Raw genomic sequence first — 25,912 nt, 5'->3', positions numbered from 1 at the left:
GGAATCCAACCTGGCCATGTGCTTGCGGCCATAGTCTCGCTTTCAATGTATTTTTCTAAAATACTAACTAAATACTTTACATTTGTGTTACAAAAGGTGTGTGTGTGTGACCTGTGATTCTCACAGCAGCTCCTACTTTACCCCGATTTGGGACACAACACCTGTAGCGCTCCATTGCGCTGTCAATGGCAGGCATAACAAAAATGATAAGCAAGCACACGTCACAGCAAACTATATCCCATCCATGCAACCACACACGATTATATAAATAAACACACACAATTAACCATCATGTCACAGAAATGGCAATCGCCTTTACTTCTGTCTTTTATTATAGAACACATTAAACGAAGTCCAACACAGTTTTGGTAATTTTCCCATTTTAAGGTTTTCATTCTTTACATAAAAAAGAAATGTTACAAAACAGGATTTCCCAGCAGTCCAAGAACACCCCCCACCCAATGTAAAACATTAACAATTGTTAGAGTATCACTAAACTTATACTGAAGGCAACAGTGTGTAAAAAAACAAACAAAAAACACCTTCCATATTGTTCTTTCCCCAATACAAATCTTTCATTGCTCCTACAATTAAGCATCTTCATGGACGGTTACCATCGTGAAAACTAGTAACTATTTTAGATCACATGCAAAAACTGTGGATCATTAGTCTTTAAAAGCCACGTGTTGTCTGTAAACTGTGCAACACCTTAGTCTGAGCCGCACAACCACCAAATCAGGGATTGAGTTTTCATAATTTAAAAGATTTAAGATTTTCCACAAGAAAGCGTCAGAAAAAACCCTCTAGAACTAAACGATCCTGTGTCAGACAACAAGACAGACTACAGTGTAATCAATCTGCCTTGTACATTGGGTTCTGCTGAGAAGCCTTCCAACAAGTTCCCTAAGGCCTCATGCACATGGCAGAGAGGTTGTATAGTGCACAGAGGCCTATAAGGCTCCATAGTTCCTTAATGCCGCATGCAACTGGAGGCGTCCGGGTTACAGAAAGAGCCTCATACATTCCTATGGCCGTGTGTATGAGGTCTAAGGAAACAATTGATATTAAGGAGCATATCTGATACCCCTCAATACATTGGTTATAAAGGGAATGCCCAGGATAGGAAGAAAACTTTACCATGGACTGTGTATGGTATTGCAGTTTCGCCCCATGCACTTGAATGGGGATGTGCTGCAATACCAGATTCAACCATTGGCTACTAGTGGTGCTATTTCTGGGAGAGAAAAAAAAAATCCATGTTTTGTTAAATCTTAAATACCCTCTTTAAACTTCACTGGTGGTGAAGACAATTTTCTCCTTACTCATCTAAACAAAATCTGATTATAATGGGAATTACAGCTTTTATGGTTATAAAATGAATTTTTAAAACCCTACATAATTTCTGGTAAAAGAAAGCTGTATTTCAAATGTAAAAACTTCCCAGCAGGTTTAGCAAGTTTCATTTGCATCCAATCCTCTAACCTGCTGACAGTAGGTTTGTGTGGAAGTAACATGGCTCTTTGCCTCTGAGGTCAGGACAAGGCAACTATAGTACCATCAAATCACAAAAGTGTGCAAGAAAGGCAAGATTATGTACTTTCCAATCATGGAAATAAAGAAGACCCCTCATTCCCATTAGTAGTGTGATATATTTAAAGGGTATATTCACATGTTGAAGCGATTCGGAATCTCCACAAGTTCTGCAGTAAAAGCTGCCCCATTGCTGTAGGGCCTGCAGTGGATCCACAGCAGACTTCACCTCCAATTTCAAGGGTGAAATTTGCTGCGGATCCACAGCAAAAACAAAGTCAAAATCTGCAGCACCTGGTTGGAATATGATGTGGACCCACACTAAAATCCACATTGCAATGCAAGTTGCCGATTTTGGTGTGGATCTGCACCGAAATACACAACGTGTGAAAGACCCCTATTTTACGACAGTATTGTTCAGTGCCCCCTTCCTCAACAATCAGCATTTCTGTAACGGAGTATAGCTTAAAGCTCTTAAGTGTCAGGAGTCTGATTTGGTAAAGAAATATGTTACCCAGAGGAGCTTGCATGGCCGTATAAGTCTCCTTACTCACCCTTCTGGGTGCCGATCTCCTTGGGGAGAGACTAGACCATCCCCTCCTCACCTGCTCACCTCCTAGGTGTCTCCACACACTTTTTTGGGTGCTCTCCTTAAGGAGACCCGGCACTACACTTGGTGGTGACATGGCACCAGTTTAAGCCAGGCATACCCCTGCAATGCAAAACTACCATGTCCAAAACTATGTGTATATTAAATACACACACAACCTTCGAGTCCAGAGCTGTAAGACCCTAAAAGCCCTTAAGACCCTTTTACACAGGCAGATTGAGCATGGATGTTCATGGATCAAGGTTTGTCAGACGGCACTATTCATCCCATGTAAAAGTGAACAATAACTGCAAAAGCATAAACTAAGCAGCATCTGGGACAAATACATATCAAAGGTCAGAAGAGTTGAGTAACAATCCAAATATACATTTTTGGAGCAAAAATTTGTACAAAAATAAAAACCTTTAAAAGCGACAATGTAGGAAATTAAAAGGGCAAAGTACTAAAAGTATATTCTCTGCTTGTGCCTTACATTATAGTGCAGATAGGATTTCAAACCCGCAGTTTAAGTGAAAAACAAACAAACATTCTCTAAAACTATAACAAACCAGATAAGTGAACACGCCAAGGGTGCAGTCATAAGTTACAGCCTGTGTGTTATCAAACAAGGAGACTTGGGTGCAAGAAAAGCTCATCACAATGTGGGCAGATAAGTGAATAAGTTAGAGGAAAAGTGGAGAACGCAGTGAGTTTTAAGGCTACCGAAATTCTGTAGATGTGCCATGCAGATTTGTGCATGGAAACTCTGCAGCAGATCGCAGCGCCAGGCTGTGGATGAGATGTGAACGAGCCTCGTGCACATGGAAGCCGACTTACCACGCAGCTGCTTAAATCCACTGCATGTCAATTTCCGCTACAGATTTGGCCCCCTGCGTGTGAGCTTGGCCTAATGTGACAATTCTGTAAGTGCTAAATGATCTGTAACTGGTGGCAAGTGCTAACAAACTAAAGTGTACACAGCTAATTAGACTATATACACAGTCTGGTATCTCTTCTGTGGAATTCTACAACAGGTGAATTTAAATAACAAACAAAACGTAAACATCAACAATCTAAACATTAACAGGCCAAGGACGGCACAGCAGGACTCAAACGCAGTCTCTATCAATGTGTGGCTTCATTGCAGGTCGGCTTCTTCTAACTCTTCTGTGCTTTACATAGAACAAACATAACAAAAATTAGAAAATTAAGTTTGGCAGGCGGGTCACATGTGAGAGATTTAATATGGGAAACATTAAGCACTTTAAAGTGGGACATTCCTTGTAACTGTTGATGGCCTAATCTACAACTATATAACAACCAACTTACTATGATAACGTCATGATGCAAAGTTTACACCAAACCAGTGCGTTATTGGACAAACCTACCTGATGGAAATCTGTTAGGGCTCATGTCCATAACCGTGTTTTCACCGCATATTATGAGTGCATTGCACGGCGTCCTGATGTGGATGGAGATACACATGAGAAATAGATCACAGGCTGCTTTATTTCTTCTCTGCATACCACACAGCGCGAGCCCTATACATTGGTATAGGCAGTGTATGAAATGCGGTCCATACGCAATACATTGCATATGGGCGGCATTTTATGACAAATCCGGCTCTGAAACAGAGGCAAATCTAAGAAGAAAAAAGTCCGCCACTGTGCATGTCTGTGATATGCGGGCCAGTGCAATGCACTCGCAGCCATACATGGTCTCCACCGCCTCTCAGCGTTTTACAGATATGTTCATGGACATGAGGCCTTAAGACTGATTTCACATGGTGGGATTTTTATCAGCATTTTGCATCAGTATTTGCAAGCCAGAACCAGAAGAGGTCCAAAAATTTTCCATTGTACTTCAGTGTAGATTCCAGTCCTAGTTTTAAGAACGCTGTAGTCAGAGCGCGGCCTTACAAGATGCATTACCAGCTTCAAGGAAATCACCAGTTGAACCCCACCATTCTGTTAACAATCCTCCTCCTCGCTAGAATTGACAATATAATATTTACAAGTATGAACAGAATTCTGAGAAGCCCCAAAAACTTTGAACGCAGAACCGAAATTTTTGTCAAACTAAAAAAAAAAAAAAAAAAAAAACCACCACATGACTGGGGTAAGGATGCTGGAACAGATACACTGGAAATAATCGCCAAGTAAATGGTTGGGAAAGCTTCCTTCCCTCTTCATACTAGGAGAGATCTGTTCTACACCCTTCTCTCTGCACTACCAAGAACTCTTAACTTTATGGTCAGCTAGCTTTCATTGACTATCCCCCAAAAATTAGCATGTCCAACTATTCTAAAAAAGGGATATGCTGCAGCTGGTGATAAACAATACCTATAATGATCAGGATTCTTTCTGTACCTTCATGTACTCCTCTTGTGAAACGATTGATCTTTGAAGCCTTCCATCTCCATTGAGAAAGCAAGATAAAATGGTCTGAATGCTTCGATCCACTTTCTGGAAAAGCAAAACTAAAGTCATTCGAAATGATCATTCCATATTATGCTAAACAATGAATGGGTGAGTGCTGCCTCTGATTGACTCAGCGCAGGGACCAATCAGAGGCAGCACTCACCCATTCATGAATGGGTGTGAGTGAGAGCTGCTTCTGATTGGTGAGGCTGTGACCAATCAGAGGCAGCTCATTCAGCAGGCGGGGATTTTAAATCCCCGGCTGCTGAATACTACTCAGAGCAGCTCAGGAGAACTGCCGGCCAGACGCGGCTGAACTCCGGCTGCAGCGGAAAGGTGAGCATACATTTTATTTTTACACATTTTAGGATGATTTTCAGGTAAGGGCTTATATTTTTAAGCCCTTCCTGAAAATTCATCCCACGCTCGCCAGCAGCCCATTGCTTTCAATGGAGCCAGCTGTATTGCCGGCTCCATTGAATTCAATGGGCTATCATTCTGCTCTGCCACAGCTGTGGCAGAGGAGAACGATCTTTATGCTGACAGTGGCTTAATAGTGAGACCTCGGAGCCCGAAATGCAGCCCTGCATGTTGCTCCTCGCCTGCCCTATCCATTTCTGTGTTTTTTACATGACTGGTGATTTGCTAAGATTTTCACAAATGAAAACCTTAGCGGAGCACCAGTCATATACAAAAATGCTCGAGTCGCCCATTGACTTCAATGGGGTTCGTTACTCGAAACGAACTCTCGAGCATCACTGAAAGTTCGACTCGAGTAACGAGCACTTGTATTTTGGTGCTCGCTCATCTCTAATGAATATGCTCTAAATCAGTGGTTCTCAACTTTTTTCAGCCCAGCTCCCCCTTTAGGTATTGGGATTGTGGCCAGCTCCCCCCAAGCCTTACTAGTTTAAACCCAGTCAAAGTTTACCTTGTTTACAAAGTTAACAGTACAAATTGAAATACCAAATACTTTCTTTGAAGATTTTATCATGTTTAACAGATTAGCATTAACTGAAAACATTTCTCTAAAAATTAACAAAGTATTTTAGTCCGCTAAATTATAGCTGCTAAAATGTAGCTGATAAATATGTAAAAACAGGTTAATTGTGGATACAATAATAAATAGGTTTTACTGCAGAAGATAATTTGGGGGTTTGGGGGGGGGGGGGGGGGGGGGGAGCAAGAAATACCACCATCTTTAGTTATCATTCGATAGAAATGTACAACGTATAAAGAAAATGCAAGGTAAACCTTAATCCTTGAAGGGGTTGTCCCGCCATGAGAAGTTAATGTAATGACTTCTGTATGGCCATTACAATGCACTTTGTAATCTACATTGTGCATTGTAAATAGGCCACACAGAAGTTACATACTTGCTTGGGGGGGGGTTCTGTCACACAGACTTGTCGCTAAGGGGGGGGGGGGGGGTTCTGTCACACAGACTTGTCGCTAAGGGGGGGGAGGGCTCTGTCACACAGACTTGTCGCTAAGGAGGGGGGGGGGGGGTTTCTGTCACACAGACTTGTCGCTGGGGGGGGTTCTGTCACACAGATTTGTCGCTAAGGAGGGGGGGGGGGGGTTCTGTCACACAGACTTGTCGCTAAGGGGGGGGGGGTTCTGTCACACAGACTTGTCGCTAAGGGGGGGGGGTTCTGTCACACAGACTTGTCGCTAAGGAGGGGGGGGGGGGTTCTGTCACACAGACTTGTCGCTAAGGAGGGGGGGGGGGGTTCTGTCACACAGACTTGTCGCTAAGGAGGGGGGGGGGGTTCTGTCACACAGACTTGTCGCTAAGGAGGGGGGGGGGGGGTTCTGTCACACAGACTTGTCGCTAAGGGGGGGGAGGGCTCTGTCACACAGACTTGTCGCTAAGGGGGGGGAGGGCTCTGTCACACAGACTTGTCGCTAAGGAGGGGGGGGGGGGGTTTCTGTCACACAGACTTGTCGCTGGGGGGGGTTCTGTCACACAGATTTGTCGCTAAGGAGGGGGGGGGGGGTTCTGTCACACAGACTTGTCGCTAAGGGGGGGGGGTTCTGTCACACAGACTTGTCGCTAAGGGGGGGGGGTTCTGTCACACAGACTTGTCGCTAAGGGGGGGGTTCTGTCACACAGACTTGTCGCTAAGGAGGGGGGGGGGGGGTTCTGTCACACAGACTTGTCGCTAAGGAGGGGGGGGGGGGGTTCTGTCACACAGACTTGTCGCTAAGGAGGGGGGGGGGGTTCTGTCACACAGACTTGTCGCTAAGGAGGGGGGGGGGGTTCTGTCACACAGACTTGTCGCTAAGGAGGGGGGGGGTTCTGTCACACAGACTTGTCGCTAAGGAGGGGGGGTTCTGTCACACAGACTTGTCGCTAAGGAGGGGGGGGGGGTTCTGTCACACAGACTTGTCGCTAAGGAGGGGGGGGGGGTTCTGTCACACAGACTTGTCGCTAAGGAGGGGGGGGTTCTGTCACAGACTTGTCGCTAAGGAGGAGGGGGGGTTCTGTCACACAGACTTGTCGCTAAGGAGGGGGGGGGGGTTCTGTCACACAGACTTGTCGCTAAGGAGGAGGGGGGGTTCTGTCACACAGACTTGTCGCTAAGGAGGAGGGGGGGTTCTGTCACAGACTTGTCGCTAAGGAGGGGGGGGGTTCTGTCACACAGACTTGTCGCTAAGGAGGGGGGGGGGGGTTCTGTCACACAGACTTGTCGCTAAGGAGGGGGGGGGGGGGGTTCTGTCACACAGACTTGTCGCTAAGGAGGGGGGGGGGTTCTGTCACACAGACTTGTCGCTAAGGAGGGGGGGGGTTCTGTCACACAGACTTGTCGCTAAGGAGGGGGGGGTTCTGTCACACAGACTTGTCGCTAAGGAGGGGGGGGGGGGGTTCTGTCACACAGACTTGTCGCTAAGGAGGGGGGGGGGGTTCTGTCACACAGACTTGTCGCTAAGGAGGGGGGGTTCTGTCACAGACTTGTCGCTAAGGAGGGGGGTTCTGTCACACAGACTTGTCGCTAAGGAGGGGGGGGGTTCTGTCACACAGACTTGTCGCTAAGGAGGGGGGGGGGTTCTGTCACACAGACTTGTCGCTAAGGGGGGGGGGTTCTGTCACACAGACTTGTCGCTAAGGAGGGGGGGGGGGTTCTGTCACAGACTTGTCGCTAAGGAGGAGGGGGGGTTCTGTCACACAGACTTGTCGCTAAGGAGGGGGGGGGGGGGTTCTGTCACACAGACTTGTCGCTAAGGAGGGGGGGGGGGTTCTGTCACACAGACTTGTCGCTAAGGAGGGGGGGTTCTGTCACAGACTTGTCGCTAAGGAGGGGGGTTCTGTCACACAGACTTGTCGCTAAGGAGGGGGGGGGTTCTGTCACACAGACTTGTCGCTAAGGAGGGGGGGGGGTTCTGTCACACAGACTTGTCGCTAAGGGGGGGGGGTTCTGTCACACAGACTTGTCGCTAAGGAGGGGGGGGGGGTTCTGTCACAGACTTGTCGCTAAGGAGGAGGGGGGGTTCTGTCACACAGACTTGTCGCTAAGGAGGGGGGGGGTTCTGTCACACAGACTTGTCGCTAAGGAGGGGGGGTTCTGTCACAGACTTGTCGCTAAGGAGGGGGGGTTCTGTCACACAGACTTGTCGCTAAGGAGGGGGGGGGGTTCTGTCACAGACTTGTCGCTAAGGAGGGGGGGGGGTTCTGTCACACAGACTTGTCGCTAAGGAGGGGGGGGGGTTCTGTCACACAGACTTGTCGCTAAGGAGGGGGGGGGGGTTCTGTCACACAGACTTGTCGCTAAGGAGGGGGGGGGGTTCTGTCACAGACTTGTCGCTAAGGAGGGGGGGGGGGTTCTGTCACACAGACTTGTCGCTAAGGAGGGGGGGGGGTTCTGTCACACAGACTTGTCGCTAAGGAGGGGGGGGGTTCTGTCACACAGACTTGTCGCTAAGGAGGGGGGGGGTTCTGTCACACAGACTTGTCGCTAAGGAGGGGGGGGGTTCTGTCACACAGACTTGTCGCTAAGGAGGGGGGGGGTTCTGTCACACAGACTTGTCGCTAAGGAGGGGGGGGGGGGTTCTGTCACACAGACTTGTCGCTAAGGAGGGGGAGGGTTCTGTCACACAGACTTGTCGCTAAGGAGGGGGGGGGGGTTCTGTCACACAGACTTGTCGCTAAGGAGGGGGAGGGTTCTGTCACACAGACTTGTCGCTAAGGAGGGGGGGGGGGTTCTGTCACACAGACTTGTCGCTAAGGAGGGGGGGGGGGTTCTGTCACACAGACTTGTCGCTAAGGAGGGGGGGGTTCTGTCACACAGACTTGTCGCTAAGGAGGGGGGGGGGTTCTGTCACACAGACTTGTCGCTAAGGAGGGGGGGGTTCTGTCACACAGACTTGTCGCTAAGGAGGGGGGGGGGGTTCTGTCACACAGACTTGTCGCTAAGGGGGGGGGGTTTCTGTCACACAGACTTGTCGCTAAGGAGGGGGGGGGGGGGGGTTCTGTCACAGACTTGTCGCTAAGGAGGAGGGGGGGTTCTGTCACACAGACTTGTCGCTAAGGAGGGGGGGGGGGGTTCTGTCACACAGACTTGTCGCTAAGGAGGGGGGGTTCTGTCACACAGACTTGTCGCTAAGGAGGGGGGGGGGGGGTTCTGTCACAGACTTGTCGCTAAGGAGGGGGGGGGGTTCTGTCACACAGACTTGTCGCTAAGGAGGGGGGGGGGTTCTGTCACACAGACTTGTCGCTAAGGAGGGGGGGGGTTCTGTCACACAGACTTGTCGCTAAGGAGGGGGGGGGTTCTGTCACACAGACTTGTCGCTAAGGAGGGGGGGGGTTCTGTCACACAGACTTGTCGCTAAGGAGGGGGGGGGGGTTCTGTCACACAGACTTGTCGCTAAGGAGGGGGGGGGGGTTCTGTCACACAGACTTGTCGCTAAGGAGGGGGGGGGGTTCTGTCACACAGACTTGTCGCTAAGGAGGGGGGGGGGTTCTGTCACACAGACTTGTCGCTAAGGAGGGGGGGGGGTTCTGTCACACAGACTTGTCGCTAAGGAGGGGGGGGGGTTCTGTCACACAGACTTGTCGCTAAGGAGGGGGGGGGGTTCTGTCACACAGACTTGTCGCTAAGGAGGGGGGGGGGGTTCTGTCACACAGACTTGTCGCTAAGGAGGGGGGGGGGTTCTGTCACACAGACTTGTCGCTAAGGAGGGGGGGGTTCTGTCACACAGACTTGTCGCTAAGGAGGGGGGGGTTCTGTCACACAGACTTGTCGCTAAGGAGGGGGGGGGTTCTGTCACACAGACTTGTCGCTAAGGAGGGGGGGTTCTGTCACACAGACTTGTCGCTAAGGAGGGGGGGGGGGTTCTGTCACACAGACTTGTCGCTAAGGAGGGGGGGGGGGTTCTGTCACACAGACTTGTCGCTAAGGAGGGGGGGTTCTGTCACAGACTTGTCGCTAAGGAGGGGGGTTCTGTCACACAGACTTGTCGCTAAGGAGGGGGGGTTCTGTCACACAGACTTGTCGCTAAGGAGGGGGGGTTCTGTCACACAGACTTGTCGCTAAGGAGGGGGGGTTCTGTCACACAGACTTGTCGCTAAGGAGGGGGGGTTCTGTCACACAGACTTGTCGCTAAGGAGGGGGGGTTCTGTCACACAGACTTGTCGCTAAGGAGGGGGGGTTCTGTCACACAGACTTGTCGCTAAGGAGGGGGGGTTCTGTCACACAGACTTGTCGCTAAGGAGGGGGGGTTCTGTCACACAGACTTGTCGCTAAGGAGGGGGGGGTTCTGTCACACAGACTTGTCGCTAAGGAGGGGGGGGGGTTCTGTCACACAGACTTGTCGCTAAGGAGGGGGGGGGTTCTGTCACACAGACTTGTCGCTAAGGAGGGGGGGGGGGGTTCTGTCACACAGACTTGTCGCTAAGGAGGGGGGGGGGTTCTGTCACACAGACTTGTCGCTAAGGAGGGGGGGGGTTCTGTCACACAGACTTGTCGCTAAGGAGGGGGGGGTTCTGTCACACAGACTTGTCGCTAAGGAGGGGGGGGGTTCTGTCACACAGACTTGTCGCTAAGGAGGGGGGGGGTTCTGTCACACAGACTTGTCGCTAAGGAGGGGGGGGTTCTGTCACACAGACTTGTCGCTAAGGAGGGGGGGTTCTGTCACACAGACTTGTCGCTAAGGGGGGGGGGGGTTCTGTCACAGACTTGTCGCTAAGGGGGGGTTCTGTCACAGACTTGTCGCTGAGGGGGGGGTTCTGTCACACAGACTTGTTGGCAGTGGAAGAGGGGAGGTGTTGTCACAGTATTGTGTTGCGTGGGAAGGGGGCTGTGACTAATTTGTCGCGCTGGGGTGGGTGGGCTGTCACACGGTCTAATCCTGCGCCTCTGCAGTGAGGGGAAGAGGTTAGCTGTGTCTATTGTGAATGGTGGGTCCTGTGTTATCTATATATAGGTGTCACTGTACTTGTGGGGGGAGGGACGGGGGTGCTGTTGGTATACTTGTAAGGGGGGGGGGGCATGTTTGGTGTTACTTTCACTTTTAATTACTTTCAATGGCCGAGGTTCCCGATCCTCTGCCATTGAAAGTAATGATAGAGATCGCTATCTACTGCTACTGCTGTGACAGCTGTAGCAGGAGATTCCTTCATCTCCACAGCATGCCCCCTCATCACTGGACACTGTCATCACTGTCACATCTTTGTCACAGTGTCCAGTGATGACGGGACATGCCAGGGAGATAAAGGAATCTCCTGCTACAGCTGTCACAGCAGTAGCAGGAGACCGCACTGCTCTCCCTTTGCTTTGAATGGGGCCGGGCGGCTGCCGACTCCATTGAAAGCAGTGGGGACTCGCAAGGCGGGAGAGAGCTAAATCGGGCTGACACTCACAGCCCAATATTGCTCTCCCAATCACAGCGTGCATCCCCCATAATGACGCGGGTCTTCCAGTTATGTGACCAGCGTCATCGGGAGCGCACATGCTGAGAGCAGTGCATCATGGGAACTACCCAGGCGACACCATCTTTGAAAAACTCTTCAGGTCAGCTTTACAAGGAGAAGGAATAAAAAGGTTAGCAGAATATCGATTTTTATGTGTAATGCTGTATTGTATGGTGCTTTTACTCTGCAGGGCATTAATAGGAGAAAAAAAATTCACTTTGGTCGGCGGGACAACCCCTTTAATGGTCAAATGCAAAGTAAAATGCAAGACAAAGAAATTCGACTAATATTGTCTATTACAATCTGTCATTAATGGTTGCCTTGGGCCTAATGGGCAACATCTGGCTCTATCTTCATCAACCGCAGTCTCAAATAACCCTTTACATGTATCTAAAGTCTGTTTCTTGCTTTTGTCAGGAGCTGCTGAACGGCGCTGAAGCCCCTCTCCACTAAGTACGTAGATGGAAAAGCTAAAAACACAAGCAACTTAACTTACTGCCACAGGATAGGATAGGAATTCTTCACTTTCACCCAAACACATTAATAGCCACATTGTTGGAAAAGTACTTTGGCTTCGCTATCGTGTTTCAAGTCAATCAACTGCTTATATCTGGGATGAAATTCTCCAGTGCCTGCTGAAAATGGATTGAGTACCCACGTTGGTATTTCAAGGGTACATAGGTCATGAAACCTAGTTTGCATGTCTTTAGACATTTTTTGCTCACACCTCAAACAAACCAAAGTCTGCATCTTCAAGTTTGTCTCAGTCTTCGCATGCAATTTCTTGAAGACTTGGAAACAGACAGAGCTCGGGTCTACTCAGGTTGTTGGCATGAATGCCCAGTTTGGCAATGAAGGAAGAGATTATACCTTTAGACTTTATTAAATTCATTTTGTCTCCTTGTAGCTTTGTGTTGACCTTGTTGAGTTTGTCAAACAGGACTGCGAGATAGGCAATGTGAAGATATCATAGTTCGATTGCATCACAAAGGCTTGGGTCAATCGGCAGAAGAAATTTGACTACGGTGTCAAAAAGTTTGTAGAAGTGTTTTAAGCACTTTCCTCTTGATAGCCCCCTCACTTCAGTGTGTAGGAGTAGACGGTCGAATTATTCGTCGTGGTCTTGACAGCTTACGGAAAAGACATTCCTTCAAAGAGTGTGCTTTTACCTTAACAGGATTAATTACAAAGGGCAGAGAATCATGTAAATCGCTCACAAATATTTAGCTACAAGGTGCTGCTGATGGATCACACAGTGGACTGCCATTATGCCAAGTATTCCAGATTTTAAATGGGCTATAAATCTGTGGTATCGACCAATCATGGATGCTGCTCCGTCAGTTGCACAAGCAAGTACATTTGTTAAAAGGGATGTTTTCTTGGAAAAATTCTTCCACGCTTTTGTATATAGAGGAGCCTTTCGTGTCGGTGGTTACATTTCTGGTAAACCTCTCCTCCACTACCTCTTCATTCCGATTAATAAAACGAACATAGGCTAGCAGCAATGCTTCATTCTCTAACAGTTAACTCGTCAATTTGCATTACAAATTCTGTGTTCTTTAACACGTCCAAAAGTGTTTCTTCCACATCAGCAGCCATCTTATTAATTCTTCTTGAATCAGTGTCATTACTCAAAAGGAATAGATTTCACCATGGCGCATGCATCAGGCCCCAGCATAGTACTGACCAATCTCTAACTGCAGGTAACAAGTGTTTCCCTAATAGTATGTGATTTGCCACATTGCATTAATAATAGAGACTTTATAGGAAGGAAGCCTTTGTCAGCATTAAGAGCAGATTTTCCAAATAGCTTGCCTTTAGTGCTGTGGTTCTCAAACTTTGACTTTAAACCTCAGATAAATAAAATAGGCTTACCCACTTTGTCTAAATGCATTTTTGCAAGGTGATCACTCAGTCTCGAAGGCCTCATAGCTTCATCCAAAATGCCTTTTCACAAACGAGGCACAAGGAAAGCTGTCTGTTTGTAGAACGGATGAATCCGTATTTCACGTATTCATTTGAATATTGGTGGTATTTCTTCTTCTCAGCCATTTATATAAAGTATGCTTCAAGAATGCACTGCTCATGTTGCTCTATCATATAATGATGTATGACATATCTCTAGTAAATATAGCCCAAATCAAAAGCAGTGACCAGCGTCTAAGGATGCCAAAGCCCAATCTCGTTTCCAGCCTACCTGCAATAGCACTTAAAATCAGTCCGATGTTAAAGGATGTTGATCGCCCAGGTATACATCCAGACTGGGTTCAGGGAAATCCTTGCTCCTATTTTGAAAGAGATGTTCAACCAAATTTCGCCATCCACTCTATTCCCCTCTCAGTCGCTTATGGTCCACATTACAGTGCTCCCTAAATCAGGTAAAGATCCAGGGCTATGCCTCAGTTACCGTCCATTTCAATAATTAATTTAGATGTCAAGCTATTCTCTAAGGTTCTAGCAAACAGGCTGGCTCCCATTCTGCCGGCCCATATACACAAAGACCAAGTCGGATTTCTAAAAGGGAGAGAAGCCAGAGACAATACCAACAAGACCTTCCTACTGATCAGCCAGGCCTGGCAGTCATCACAGCCATTTTGCCTCCTCTCAGTGGACACGGACAAGGCCTTCAACCGTGTTAGCTGGGACTTTTTAAAGGTCTTCACTGACACATTTAGGTCTAGGGCCTAAGTTTTTGAACTGGATCCTGGCATTGTACGGGAACCTGTCGGCACAGATCCAGGTGAATGGCTTTCTGTCTGACCAGGTACCTATTGAAAATGGGATGAGACAGGTTTGCCCTCTTCTCTACACAATCGTTATGGAGCACTTCACTGTGGCACTGCGGAACAATCCTGATGTGTGCAGCTTGCAGATTGGGACCCAGTCCTGCAGGACGGCCTTGTATGCAGACGACCTCCTTTCGTACATCACCCAGCCAAGCATTTCATTTCCGGAGGGCCTTCAGGAGTTTTCCAATTTTGGGCATTTGAGCAACTTCAAAGTTAACTTGCGTAAATCAGAAGCCATGAATCTCTCTCCCCCACCTGGTGAGGAGGCCCACCTAGCGGACCAATTTGCTTTCAAATGGAGTACAACCTCCAGCCAATATATTGTGGTACAAATAACGACAGATGTTTTCTCTCTATCAACTTATGTTCCTCAGTTGGAGAGGGTGACACGTGAGCTGAACAGCTGAGCTGGTTTGGGTGAGTAAAGGTCTTAAAAATGGATGTGGCCCCAAAATTTCTATACTTTTCCCAAACTCTACCAATTAGACTATTTTAAACAGATTCAACAGGAGTTTTGCAAATTTGTGTGGGGCGGGAGGAGCAGCCATATTAGTTACTGGACCATGACACGCATGAAATCCAAATGGGGAAGTGGGACTCCCAGACTTCAAAATGTACTATTTGGCAGCGGTCACCAGGTTGGTGGATTGGCACCATCACGCAGCCTTGAAACAGTGGGAGAGTTTCGAAGTAGCTTTGATTTGGCCCCATCTGCATCTCTTGCCGTGGATCCCCATTGAGATTGAGCCGGCAGCTCTACCTCATACCCAGTTGACCTTGAACTGCCTGCACATGTGGGACAGGCTGACCACCAGGGTTGACATCACGATTCGTAGGAGAGCCTTAACCCCCCTCTTCACAACCCCATGTTCCCTCCGGGGCAGGATACTGTTTCCTCTGCTGGCAGTAGGACACGGGGTGTGGCCAGATTGCATGCTTGGGGGGGGGGGGGGGGGGCCTTCCATCATTTAACGAGCTACAGGCGTCTCAACCAGATCAGAAACTGATGTGGATGGAGTATCTCCAGCTGTCTTCATTCTGGAGCACCCAGTTGGGGTCGTGTTCCCTTCTGAGACACCCTGAACCCCTTGAACTATTTTTGCGAGCGGGTTTTCCAGTTCAGGTCCTCTCTAGGATCTACGGAATCATTTTGTGGAGGCTTACACAGGGTCTTCCACAGTACATCAGGGGTTCGGAGAGGGACTTGGAAGTGGAGATGCAGGATCTGATTGGGAGAGCGCTTTCACAGTCGCACACAAGCTACACTTGGACTGTATTGCCCAAGAGAAAAATTTTAAGCTCCTCTCTAGGTGGTACAGATGCCCAGACCCGATTCACTGCAATCTTTCCCTCAGTCTCAAATTTATGTTGGAGATGTGGGTTTGAGACTGGTACCATGCTACGGTACATATATGGTGGGAATGTCCACTCATTCAACCTTTCTGGGAAGAGGTCTGAGTTATATGGGGAAGCGTCCCATGGCACGGTGGAGGTCACTCCGCAGCTGGCTCTGCCTTTCCTGGCCCTTACGCCATGATTTAAAAAGGTCTGTTGAGCCATTTCCTCGTTGCGGCCAGGGCTGTAATCCCATGCCATTGGCAGAGTAGTGTCACCCTGTCGATCTTGGAATTTATCCAGGGGCTGAATCTATTGATGTATATGGAGGAGTTGGTTGACGAGGGCTCTGGGGCTGCATGCTCAAGCAGACGAGCCTGAGTACTATGGAATGCATTCCGTGACTCACCCGAATTCCAAAATATAAAGGGATGGTAGAGAGATGGGTCCCGAGGGGTTCATGAGGAGGCCTGTAGGGTGGACCCTCATCTTGGGGAGGTTTTGATCAGCTGCATCACTGCTGCTACTGGGGGTTTTCCTTTTGGCAAGCTACTCTTCCCAACCCCCACTCCTCCCTTTTTTTCCCTCTTATTTTCTACTTGTATCCAAGACCTACTAATTCTTTTTTGTTTAATCTAAAAAATTTCATTTTTTCCCCATTTTTAAAAGCTGCAGATGTTGGAAAATTGCACTATTCTATAAGCACAAGAAATTGTTAGGCCTGAGGGCCTGATGCTACAGCGTTTTATTATGCACGTATAATTTGTATTGGATGCACCGGAAGGATATATAGCAGAAACTATTGCAGTATTCTTGAGTAGAAACCCCCCCCCCCCTTTCTAATCTATAAGCTTTTATTGCGGTCCTGGGAAATCTGCTATGCTTTTTCTTCTTTTGTTTATGTGTAAAACTACGCAAAGGTTCTAACAACATATTAATCATAAATCCAGACTGGTTTGGGTGAATATCGTGAATAGCCAAATTTAATCTGTTTACCACTATATTTTTTATAATTTTATAATCTGTTTCAAGAGATATTGGCCGATAAGACCCACATTCTTCAGGGTTTATCTTGTTTCAATACAACCACTATAGTTGCCTCGAAAGCAGTGTCCGGGAATTGACCATCGGCCAAGGCTTTCTTAACCCCTTAAGTACCAGGCTGTTTTGTACTTTAAGGATCAGACACTTTAGGATTTTACCCATATGGCGGATTTACTGCTTCATTTTTTTTCCTTCAGCTACCAAAATTATTTTTCCTGCGTTTTTTTTCCTGTGACATATAGGGCTATTTTTTTTTATAAATATTTTTCCCTGACTTTCCCATTTTTTGTTTTATTGGGGGCAAAAAGCTTTATAAACATTTATAGTTTATTTTTTTAAATTTGTATATTTACGCCAAAAAAAGTATGGGAGTTGGTTTCTAATTTTGATTCGGACATTTTGATATATTATATATGGTTTCGGATTGCAGGGCGCAATTGCAGGGTTTCGGTTGGGATCTGCTTTAGGTCATTTTATGTATATTTTTAAATTTAATTCTGTAACTTTTTTTACTTTTTTTTTTCTTTACCATCTATGACCCCCATGACATCATATGAGACCTCTGGGGGACATTCATTTTTTTTTTTATACACTTTTCCACTGTAGCTGGGGCATCCATAGGAGCAGCACGCATAGAAGCCAAGTTACAGGAGAAAACATGCCCATGTAGTGACAACAGTCACTAACGGAGCTGATCTGGGTCTGGTAGGACCCTGCAGCTCTGCTGCAACAGGGGACCCTCGGCAGTCACATGACCGCTCATTCGCGTAGTGAAAGAAACACTTCAACTTTTTAGTACATAGCGCTCATTGAGCGCCATATACTGGAGAAAGTAGAAGTGATTAAAAACAGCTTCTCTTTTCTCCTCTGGGTTCTCAGCTGTGACTAACAGTTGATAAACCAACATGTTTCTGCTTGATTGCAGAAATACAGTGCAGAATTAAAGCCTCTGCTCCTGCAATTGGGTGGATTAAAGCCCAGGACTAATCGCCGTAAATCTAGAGGATTTGGTGCAGACTTTCTGCAGTTGAAAAATCAGTTAAAGCCCACACCATCGGTGCAGATTTTACAATTTCATTTGAAGTGAAGACTACTGCATAACATGATTGTTCTCGGTAAGAGAAACCAAGTAATCTTGTAGATATGAAGCCGAGATTACTGGGTTTCTCTTACTGAGAACAATTGCATTTTGCTCTACTGGCTAACACGGTACCAAACCTTTTTTTTGTTTTGACTACGGCAGATGACCAATGGTGAGGATTATTCCACTGCTGAAATTACACACCAAAATCCGTCGTGTGAACGCCCCCAAAGGTAGTATTTACATGGGCGAGAAACTAGTGACTACTATCCGATGCATAGATATGGACTGAACATGCACAAGTAAAGAACCCATTCATTTGAATGTTTTCATGCACAAGAGTGATTTTCACTCAGACCTACGGTCCGTTTGAGGAAAAAAAAACAAAAAAATCCCAGCATGTCCCATTTGTGTGAGTCTTGCACGATAGGACAGATGTGCAGATTCCCACACAATGTACAGGGAGTTTCTGTGCGATGCCAGCAAGGCCAAAAATCTTAGGCACAACTCCAACAGTGCATGTAAACTCGACTTCGCTGATGAAATTTAGAAAGGGTCTACCTTTTACCATCATTGAGAGAAGGCTGTACCCGTCCCAATGAAATCAATAGGGTAAGAAACGGTTTTTCTGTACAGGAATAAGACAAAGAAAGAACACCGGTGAACATACTTTAATCAAAGGATCCACAAACCTGTATTATGAGAAAGGGCCCTTTTACACTGAACCATAAACGTTCAGCTTATCACTGGATCACCGGAAATCGAAGGTTATTGTTCAGTGTAAATGCTGGCAGAGACTGAACGATAATTAGTAAATAGGCCATTGCTCATCTATGACCTGCCTGTTGACGTCCGGAACGATCTCCAACCTGCTCCGTCTCCGCCCAACTAAGCGATCCCCACTCCTGTTTGATAATACATCAGCCATTTTCGCTGGGACGACAGGGGGGGCGGAATGAGCATGCTGCGGTCAGCAAATCCGCACCGCAGCGGCAGTTTCTGCCGGATTAGCCACAGCGGATTTGACGCCCCGCGTGGACGAGATTTTCGAGAAATCTTGTCCACATGGCTGGCTAATCCCAGGATTAGCGGCCGCATGCGGATTTGCCGCTGCGAAATTCCACACGGAATTTCCGCGGCAAATCCGCCCCATGTGAACCCAGTCTATTAGTGCCTTTTTTGCTGCAGGAATCTATAGGTGGTTATTTAGACACTTTGTCACAGCCAAGTTCAACAATAGTACATACCAAGTGGATAGACAAGGCTAGAAGTGTCCTAGTGGATATTTATATGCAAACCGTATACGTCTCCAGGCAGGTTTACACCCTATAGTCCGTCTACAATAAGCAGAAGAATATTACCTTTTGTGGACTTGTGGAAACAGGAGATACATTTTGCTCCTGAAAGTACATTTCTGGGGGAAACATGTCATTGCTAGCCATGTCGGTTTCGTTATTATAATGCCATGATGTGAAAGGCTGTAAAAACCAAATACAAGAAAAAAATAGGTCAGTTCTGACAAATCCTAGTGACTCATCCTGAGAGCCAAGAGATCACTGGCCTAGAGGCTCATTAGACAATACACAATTGTAGCTGGTTGTAGACTAGACTGACAGTTTCCTCTCTTATAGAAGATCTTCAGCTCTGACACTGGCCAACTTCAAAGAAGAGTAATACAGACCCAATTGTAAGCCTATGTAATAGTTGCAAGTCCCACTGCTGGACCACAAGTCGGATGGTCCAAACTAACAGCATCACAGGGATCTATTCTGTTAGTTCAGGACATTGGACAAGCACTTGGGAAAGCTTGTGCAATACTTATGTGGGCTTTAACCCCTTAACGACATGGCCTATTTTGGACTTAAGGACGCAACGATTTTTGGCAGATTTTAATCTCCATTTTTCAAAAGACAACTTTTTATTTGTCTGTCGACGCGGCCGTATAAGGGCTGTTTTGTGTGTGGCAAACTGTACTTTTTATTGGTGCCATTTTTGGATGCATAGACTATTGTAAAACGTAATTTTTTTATAATAGCAGGGAGAGAAAACTTATCAATTCTGCCGTAGATTGCTTTTTACCGTGTTAATCATGCAGCATAAATGACAATACATTTTTTTCCTGCGGGTCGGTATGATTACAACGATACCAAAATTCTTATTTTTTAGGTTTTTCCACTTTTCCGCAATAAAACACCCTTTTTTGGATTTTTTTTTTTCTAAATTGCTGCATTCAAAGTCCTGTAACTTATTTTTCCATGGACGGAGCTCTGTGAGGGCTTATTTTTTACGAGACAAGCTGTAGTTTTTATTGGTACCATTTTGGGGTACAAGTGGCTTTTTTGATTACTTTTATTGTGTTTTTTGGGAGGCAAAATGCTAAAAATTAGCATTTTGCTTCAGGTTTTTTTTTGTACGCCTTTTACCATGCAGGATAAAAAGTGTTCAACTTATTATAGGCGTCGTTAGGGATACGACGATACCAAGTGTGGGATTTTAACTTTATGCAAATATGAAACAAGCACAAAAAAGGTTTTATTTTTTTACACTATTGTGTTCCTGTGGAGAACTTGCACCATAGCACCTATGATTGCCATAAGGCATTGCAGGACTTCTGTCCTGTAATGCCTTATCGCTTGTATTAGCGATCACAGGCACTGGCAAAGCAGGACGCCTGTATCTGGCATCCTGTTGACATGGAAACCCTTGTGCTCTTTATGATTATATTGCGAGAGTCCAATGATGTCTAAATAGATTGCAGCATGGAAGCGGTTAATAGCGGGGGTCGCTGCTCCTATGCACCCCCGTTGTTGCAGGGGGAGGTCGGCTATCAGTGACAGCTGGCTCCCACTGCTGGATAGCGCAGGATCTCTTCTGATCTTGTGTTATTCTCAGGACGTACAGTTACGCCCTGTGGCTGGAAGGGGTTAAAGGAGTATTCCGGTCACGCAGGTGCCGACAAATGAATGCTAATCAAATGTTATTAAACGTTTGCAATGTAGTTCTGCTTTGGATTTTGTGTCTTTAGCTTTACCGTCTCCTGGCACTTCACAGGCGTTTACTCACGTATTGCCCTGCATACAACCTGTAGGCATTCCAGCGCTACAGTTTGGGCTTGGTAGGAACGCTTTTTTATTTTCAGCTCTTGGGACCAGATTGCTGACCAATAGCAGTGCAGCCCTTAGTAAGGACATATATAGGAAGTATGTATAGAGCAGGGAATTGTGGTAAATGTAATTTCAAGCTGAATGTCAGAAGAGACCATACTGAAAAATGGTGATCTGGGCAAACATCAGATATGGAGGACAGGATAAGAAGGTGATGGCTGCACCATTTATACTCAAACAGCTGTGCATTAAAATGGCGCAAAAACACTTTATATGTGGAAGTTTTGAAACCGCTCTTCACATCCAGAAATTCCTTTTAGGGTGCATTCACATGCTGCGGAAATGCTGATTTGTTGTGGAATTTCTGCAACAAATCCACAGGTTGGGTTTACAATAGTGACAGTAGAAAATATGCAGCGGTTTTTCCTTTTACACGTAAACAGGAATTTTAATCCAATTCACTCTGACAGCAAATTTTCTGTTGCGCCGTTTCCGCAGCATTTCCACAACGGGGTGCATTCATAAATTATGGAAAGGTCGCTGATTTGTTGCCCGATTTCCAGGTTTAAACAGAAAAACTGCAGGTTTTTCGCCCCTTTACATGTGAACAGGATTTGCTTTAATCTCATTCACTTTACTAGTAAACCTTTCAGCCACAGAAAATACGTAGAATTTTCACAAGGTTTGAACGCACCCTTAAGGGGTTTTACAATATAAAAAAAATACAAAAACTGCCCGATGTAGGTAATGGCATGGGGGTGGGGGTGGATAGAAAACAAAAACCCATTTCTAACTTACAAGCATGCCTCTTGTCCAACAATAGTGACTCAATCCCCACTGGTACAGGAAGTGATATCACATTCACGAATCATGTGCTGCTGTAGCTAATCGCTAACCACAGTAGTCACATGACATTCATACACACAATGGCTGCAGCAGTCATGTGAACTATGAATATAACTTGGAGGTCCATGTCCTTTATTGGAGCATGCATGCTATTCCCATTGTTTGCTTCCCTCTGAGGAACTTTGAGTGTTGCTGTCATCGCTATTTCACTGCATGTGAATTATAAAGGACACTAAAAAATGGCCATACTCCTTGATACATTACACAGGCAGGTACAAACACCGGTAGCATGCAGATAAAGCTTGTACACAGGCAGGTACAAACACCGGTAGCATGCAGATAAAGCTTGTATAGGGTGCCACAAGTACATGTAGTGCATCACGCAGGCTTGTAGCACCATTAGTTTCACCAATACTATTAGACTCTGTGTAGGTATAATACTAAGTAGCAATCCCTCCAATACACTGTGGGTGTGTGTGCTTGATCATCAGTATTGCATCTGTGTTAGCTTCCCCTTATGGCATTTTCCCTTTGCATGCTCCTGGGAACTGGTGTTTGTACCTTGCCATGTGCTCTTGTATCTGAGTAAGGCCATTTTTCATGGATTATTGAAAGGCTTTCATCTCCTTTAAGTGAATTGTATCAGCAAGGAGCTGTAGGGATCAGTGTTACAGCGCTGGCTGTGCAAGGTTAATGCATTTTAGTATTTCATGCCATCACCCACACTGGGACCCTTTCCTAAACGTTGGAAAACCCCTCTAACAGGACAGCAGTTTTAGCAGTTTGCAGTATTCTAACATTGTAGTCATGTTCTATTCAATCACCTGGGGTTGTAAAAAAAGGCTCCTCTGATCACCATTTGGCCAATGCTGTGGCAACTAAAAAAAAAAAAATTATATATATTACGTTTTTCAGAAATGGTAGAAGGGAGACGTTACGGCATCTATTAAATAGACTTTACCGGATAACATCCTGGTTGCTGATATCCCACAGGCATTTGATACATCATTGGTGCGGAGCTCGGGTAAGGACAAGCCTATAGAGAAACACTGTTAGCAACGATTCATAAAACAAGCTGAACTCCATAGCTCATGTTCGATGCTTGGAAGTGGATTTAAAGGGGTTGTCTCGCGGCAGCAAGTGGGGTTATACACTCCTGTATGGTCATATTAATGCACTTTGTAATATACATCGTGCATTAAATATGAGCCATACAGAAGTTATACACTTACCTGCTCCGTTGCTGGCGTCCTCGTCTCCATGGTACCGTCTAATGCTGTGTTCTCCTTCCCTTTAGACGCGCTTGCGCTGTGCGGTCTTCTGCTGTGTTCAATGGAGCTGCTCCGGCGTGCTCGCGCCGCCGAGGTCTTCTGCGCATGCGCAGACCAGCTCTCTGGCGCGAGCACGCCGGAGCAGCTCCATTGAACACAGCAGAAGACCGCACAGCGCAAGCGCGTCTAAATGGAAGGAGAAGACAGCGTTAGACGGCACCATGGAGACGGGGACGCCAGCAACGGAGTAGTTAAGTGTATAACTTCTGTATGGCTCATATTTAATGCACGATGTATATTACAAAGTGCATTAATATGGCCATACAGAAGTGTATAACCCCACTTGCTGCCGCGAGACAACCCCTTTAAGCCCTTAATAACCAGACACTCTGGCAATTTTATGTGGTAGTTTTATGGTCCTTTCCTTAGGGTACCACAATTATTTGACAAAAGGCTGTTTAATACCTTTTTTGACTTGAATGTTTTTTGTTTTTTTTGTTAGGTGTAATGTTTACAAAAAGCATCCCCCCCTTATAAAATTACTACTTTAAAGGGGTTTTCCCATGAAAGCAAGTGGGGTTATACACTTCTGTATGGCCATATAAATGCACTTTGTAATATACATCATGCATTAAATATTGGCCATACAGAAGTTATATACTTTTACCCCCTCCGGTGTTGGTGTCCCCGTCTCCATGGCGCCGACCAAAGCCTTCTTCTGCCTGGATTAGACGCGCTTGCACAGTCTGCTTCTTCTGTCCCGCTGAAGGGACCGCTCCGGCGTGCTCGCGCCGGAGCGGGACAGAAGAGGGCAGACTGCGCAAGCGCGTCTAATCCAGGCAGAAGGCGGCTTCGGTCGGCGCCATGGAGACGGGGACGCCAACACCATATAACTTCTGTATGGCCAATATTTAATGCACGATGTATACTACAAAGTGCATTTATATGGCCATACAGAAGTGCTGAACCCCACACTTGCTTTCGTGGGACAACCCCTTTAATGCCAAATAAAATAAAAGCATGGGATCCCCATTTTGCACAGGTGATTTTTATATATATATGGTAGTGTGCGCTTATTTCACAGGGACAGTGCAGGAATGGGGCACCAGATTAGGAAACAGCCCCTCATACTCCCCTGTTCCATCATTTATGAGCCCCAAATCTTAGTTTATGGGCACAAAAGTAACGACAGGTTCCCTTTAATGGTCCTTTTACATGAGGCGACAGTCATTTAAACCAGTGTTTCTTAACTCCAGTCCTCATGGACCCTCAGCAGTCATATTTTCAGGATATGCTATAGTAAGAGCACCTGTGGCAATCTCTGAGGCACCAACAATAATTACATCCCCTCTGCAATACTGAGGAAATCCTTAAAAAAAAAAAAAAAACATGACCTGTTGGGGATCCCTTAGGACTGGAGTTGAAAAACACTGGTTTAAACTGCATGATTGCCGACATCACAAATAAGGTAGTCAGCGCTCGTGCTGAGTGTTTATGCTGAAAGACATCGACGGCTTCCGCTCAGTGCTACACCTCTTATGTGAAGCGCTGAGCGATTACACACAATGAAAAGCCAGCGATTGTTTAAAAACAATCGCGAACGAATATTGAGTGATTGTTACATATTAACGAGCCCTGTTAGCAGTGCAGATTAATAAAGTCGCACAGCCATGAATAGTCATGCAAGCACTTAAAGCAGAATTGATGCTTGAAAGTCTCCCATGGCTTACGGTAAATGCAGCCGGGCAGTCCAGCGGGCAGGCCAGACCAGCTCCCTTAGCTGCATGGTTTGGCCATTAAAGTCTGGCTCTCTAGCCCTTTGTGAGGTGGATGTGTCATCCACGCACCGCTCTGAGGATGGTCCCTGACACATGCGCAGATAAGCCATCCCATTTGTGGGCAGAGTCGGGTAGTCTGCACATATGCCAAGATTTCAGGGCAGTGCGTGGACGACACCAGGAATACCCTTTATTACTCCAACGTTTTACAGTCCTACAATGTAGAGTGTTACCTGTAAATACTGGGTCACTGGACTGTAGAGAGGTGGCTGATGAACAAGCGGGTCAGATACAGAATTGTTCCACATGGAGTGATATTGAGGCGCAGGACTGTTGACTATAATCGGCCGCTGCTGTAAGTAGGTAGCTGCAAGTAGAGAAACTCCAAAATTCATTTCCTCCTCACTGAAAAATTCCAAAATTAAAAAGTAAACCTCTACTTACATGCATTCTGCTTCCGTATAGCCGGACCAAGCTTCAGTCTCTTGCCATGAAAACTGATCTGTGACTAAAGTGAAAATTGTCACTATATGCAAACAGTACATAGACACTGCCCACGCCAAGTAGTAGATTTAAATTGGCCATACGTTAGATTAACGAGCGTTCAACCAACCACGATCTGAAGTATCTAAAAGTGTAAGGCCAGCTATTTAGTCACAGTTTTATGCTGGGTAACATTACCTGTACACCTAAAACATGGGTGAAGCTCGGCTCAGCACATCCAGTTTATCACCTGAACACTGATATCTACACAAGACTTACTACAGAGCCAGAAGTATGGCACTCATTCACTTTAAAAGGAAAATAAACCACATTCGTATCGTCCCATTCATAACTCCATGTATAGAATTATCACAATCTTTATCCCATTCACTGAACAATAAAGAAAAGAAAGGAAGAATTTGCTGCTTTTTGTTCAACAATTACAAGTTGTATGTACCATAAAATGGCACCACTGAAGAGGACAAGCCGCCCTGCAGTAAACAAGCCCCGCAGCTCTGACCATAAGAAAATAAGTTCTGGCATACAATGATGCAAAAAAAAAAATTTTGAACTAGAATTTAGTTTTAATTAAAACAAACCAAAAAAATAAAAAGTTTATTGTGGAATGACGAGGAGTTCATTAGGTTGCAAGTTAAGCCCCATTTACACACACAGAGCGCTCAAAATTCGTCAGAAACTGACAGTTTTGAGCGATCATTTTGCATTAGCTAC

The 25,912-nt window shown here is 46.2% G+C and overlaps 1 protein-coding gene across 1 annotated transcript in view; it reads right to left on the bottom strand.

Annotated features, from left to right (window-relative positions):
* Positions 1-2,485: 2,485 nt before the first annotated feature.
* Positions 2,486-25,912, bottom strand: part of DAZL (deleted in azoospermia like) — a 45,573-nt gene continuing 22,146 nt past the window's right edge. The window contains exons 5-11 of the mRNA XM_066585078.1: positions 25,142-25,205; positions 24,931-25,064; positions 22,610-22,684; positions 22,473-22,526; positions 19,060-19,176; positions 4,489-4,584; positions 2,486-3,286 (exon numbers count right to left, since the gene is read on the bottom strand). Of these exons, the coding sequence (XP_066441175.1) occupies positions 3,278-3,286; positions 4,489-4,584; positions 19,060-19,176; positions 22,473-22,526; positions 22,610-22,684; positions 24,931-25,064; positions 25,142-25,205 (549 nt within the window). The 3' untranslated portion in view covers positions 2,486-3,277. The remainder of the gene's footprint in view (positions 3,287-4,488; positions 4,585-19,059; positions 19,177-22,472; positions 22,527-22,609; positions 22,685-24,930; positions 25,065-25,141; positions 25,206-25,912) is intronic.

Source organism: Eleutherodactylus coqui, chromosome 12 (assembly GCF_035609145.1).
Source record: "Eleutherodactylus coqui strain aEleCoq1 chromosome 12, aEleCoq1.hap1, whole genome shotgun sequence".
Taxonomy (NCBI): domain Eukaryota; kingdom Metazoa; phylum Chordata; class Amphibia; order Anura; family Eleutherodactylidae; genus Eleutherodactylus; species Eleutherodactylus coqui.
Note: the sequence above shows the minus strand (reverse complement) of the source record. Positions and strands in the feature narration are given on the sequence as shown.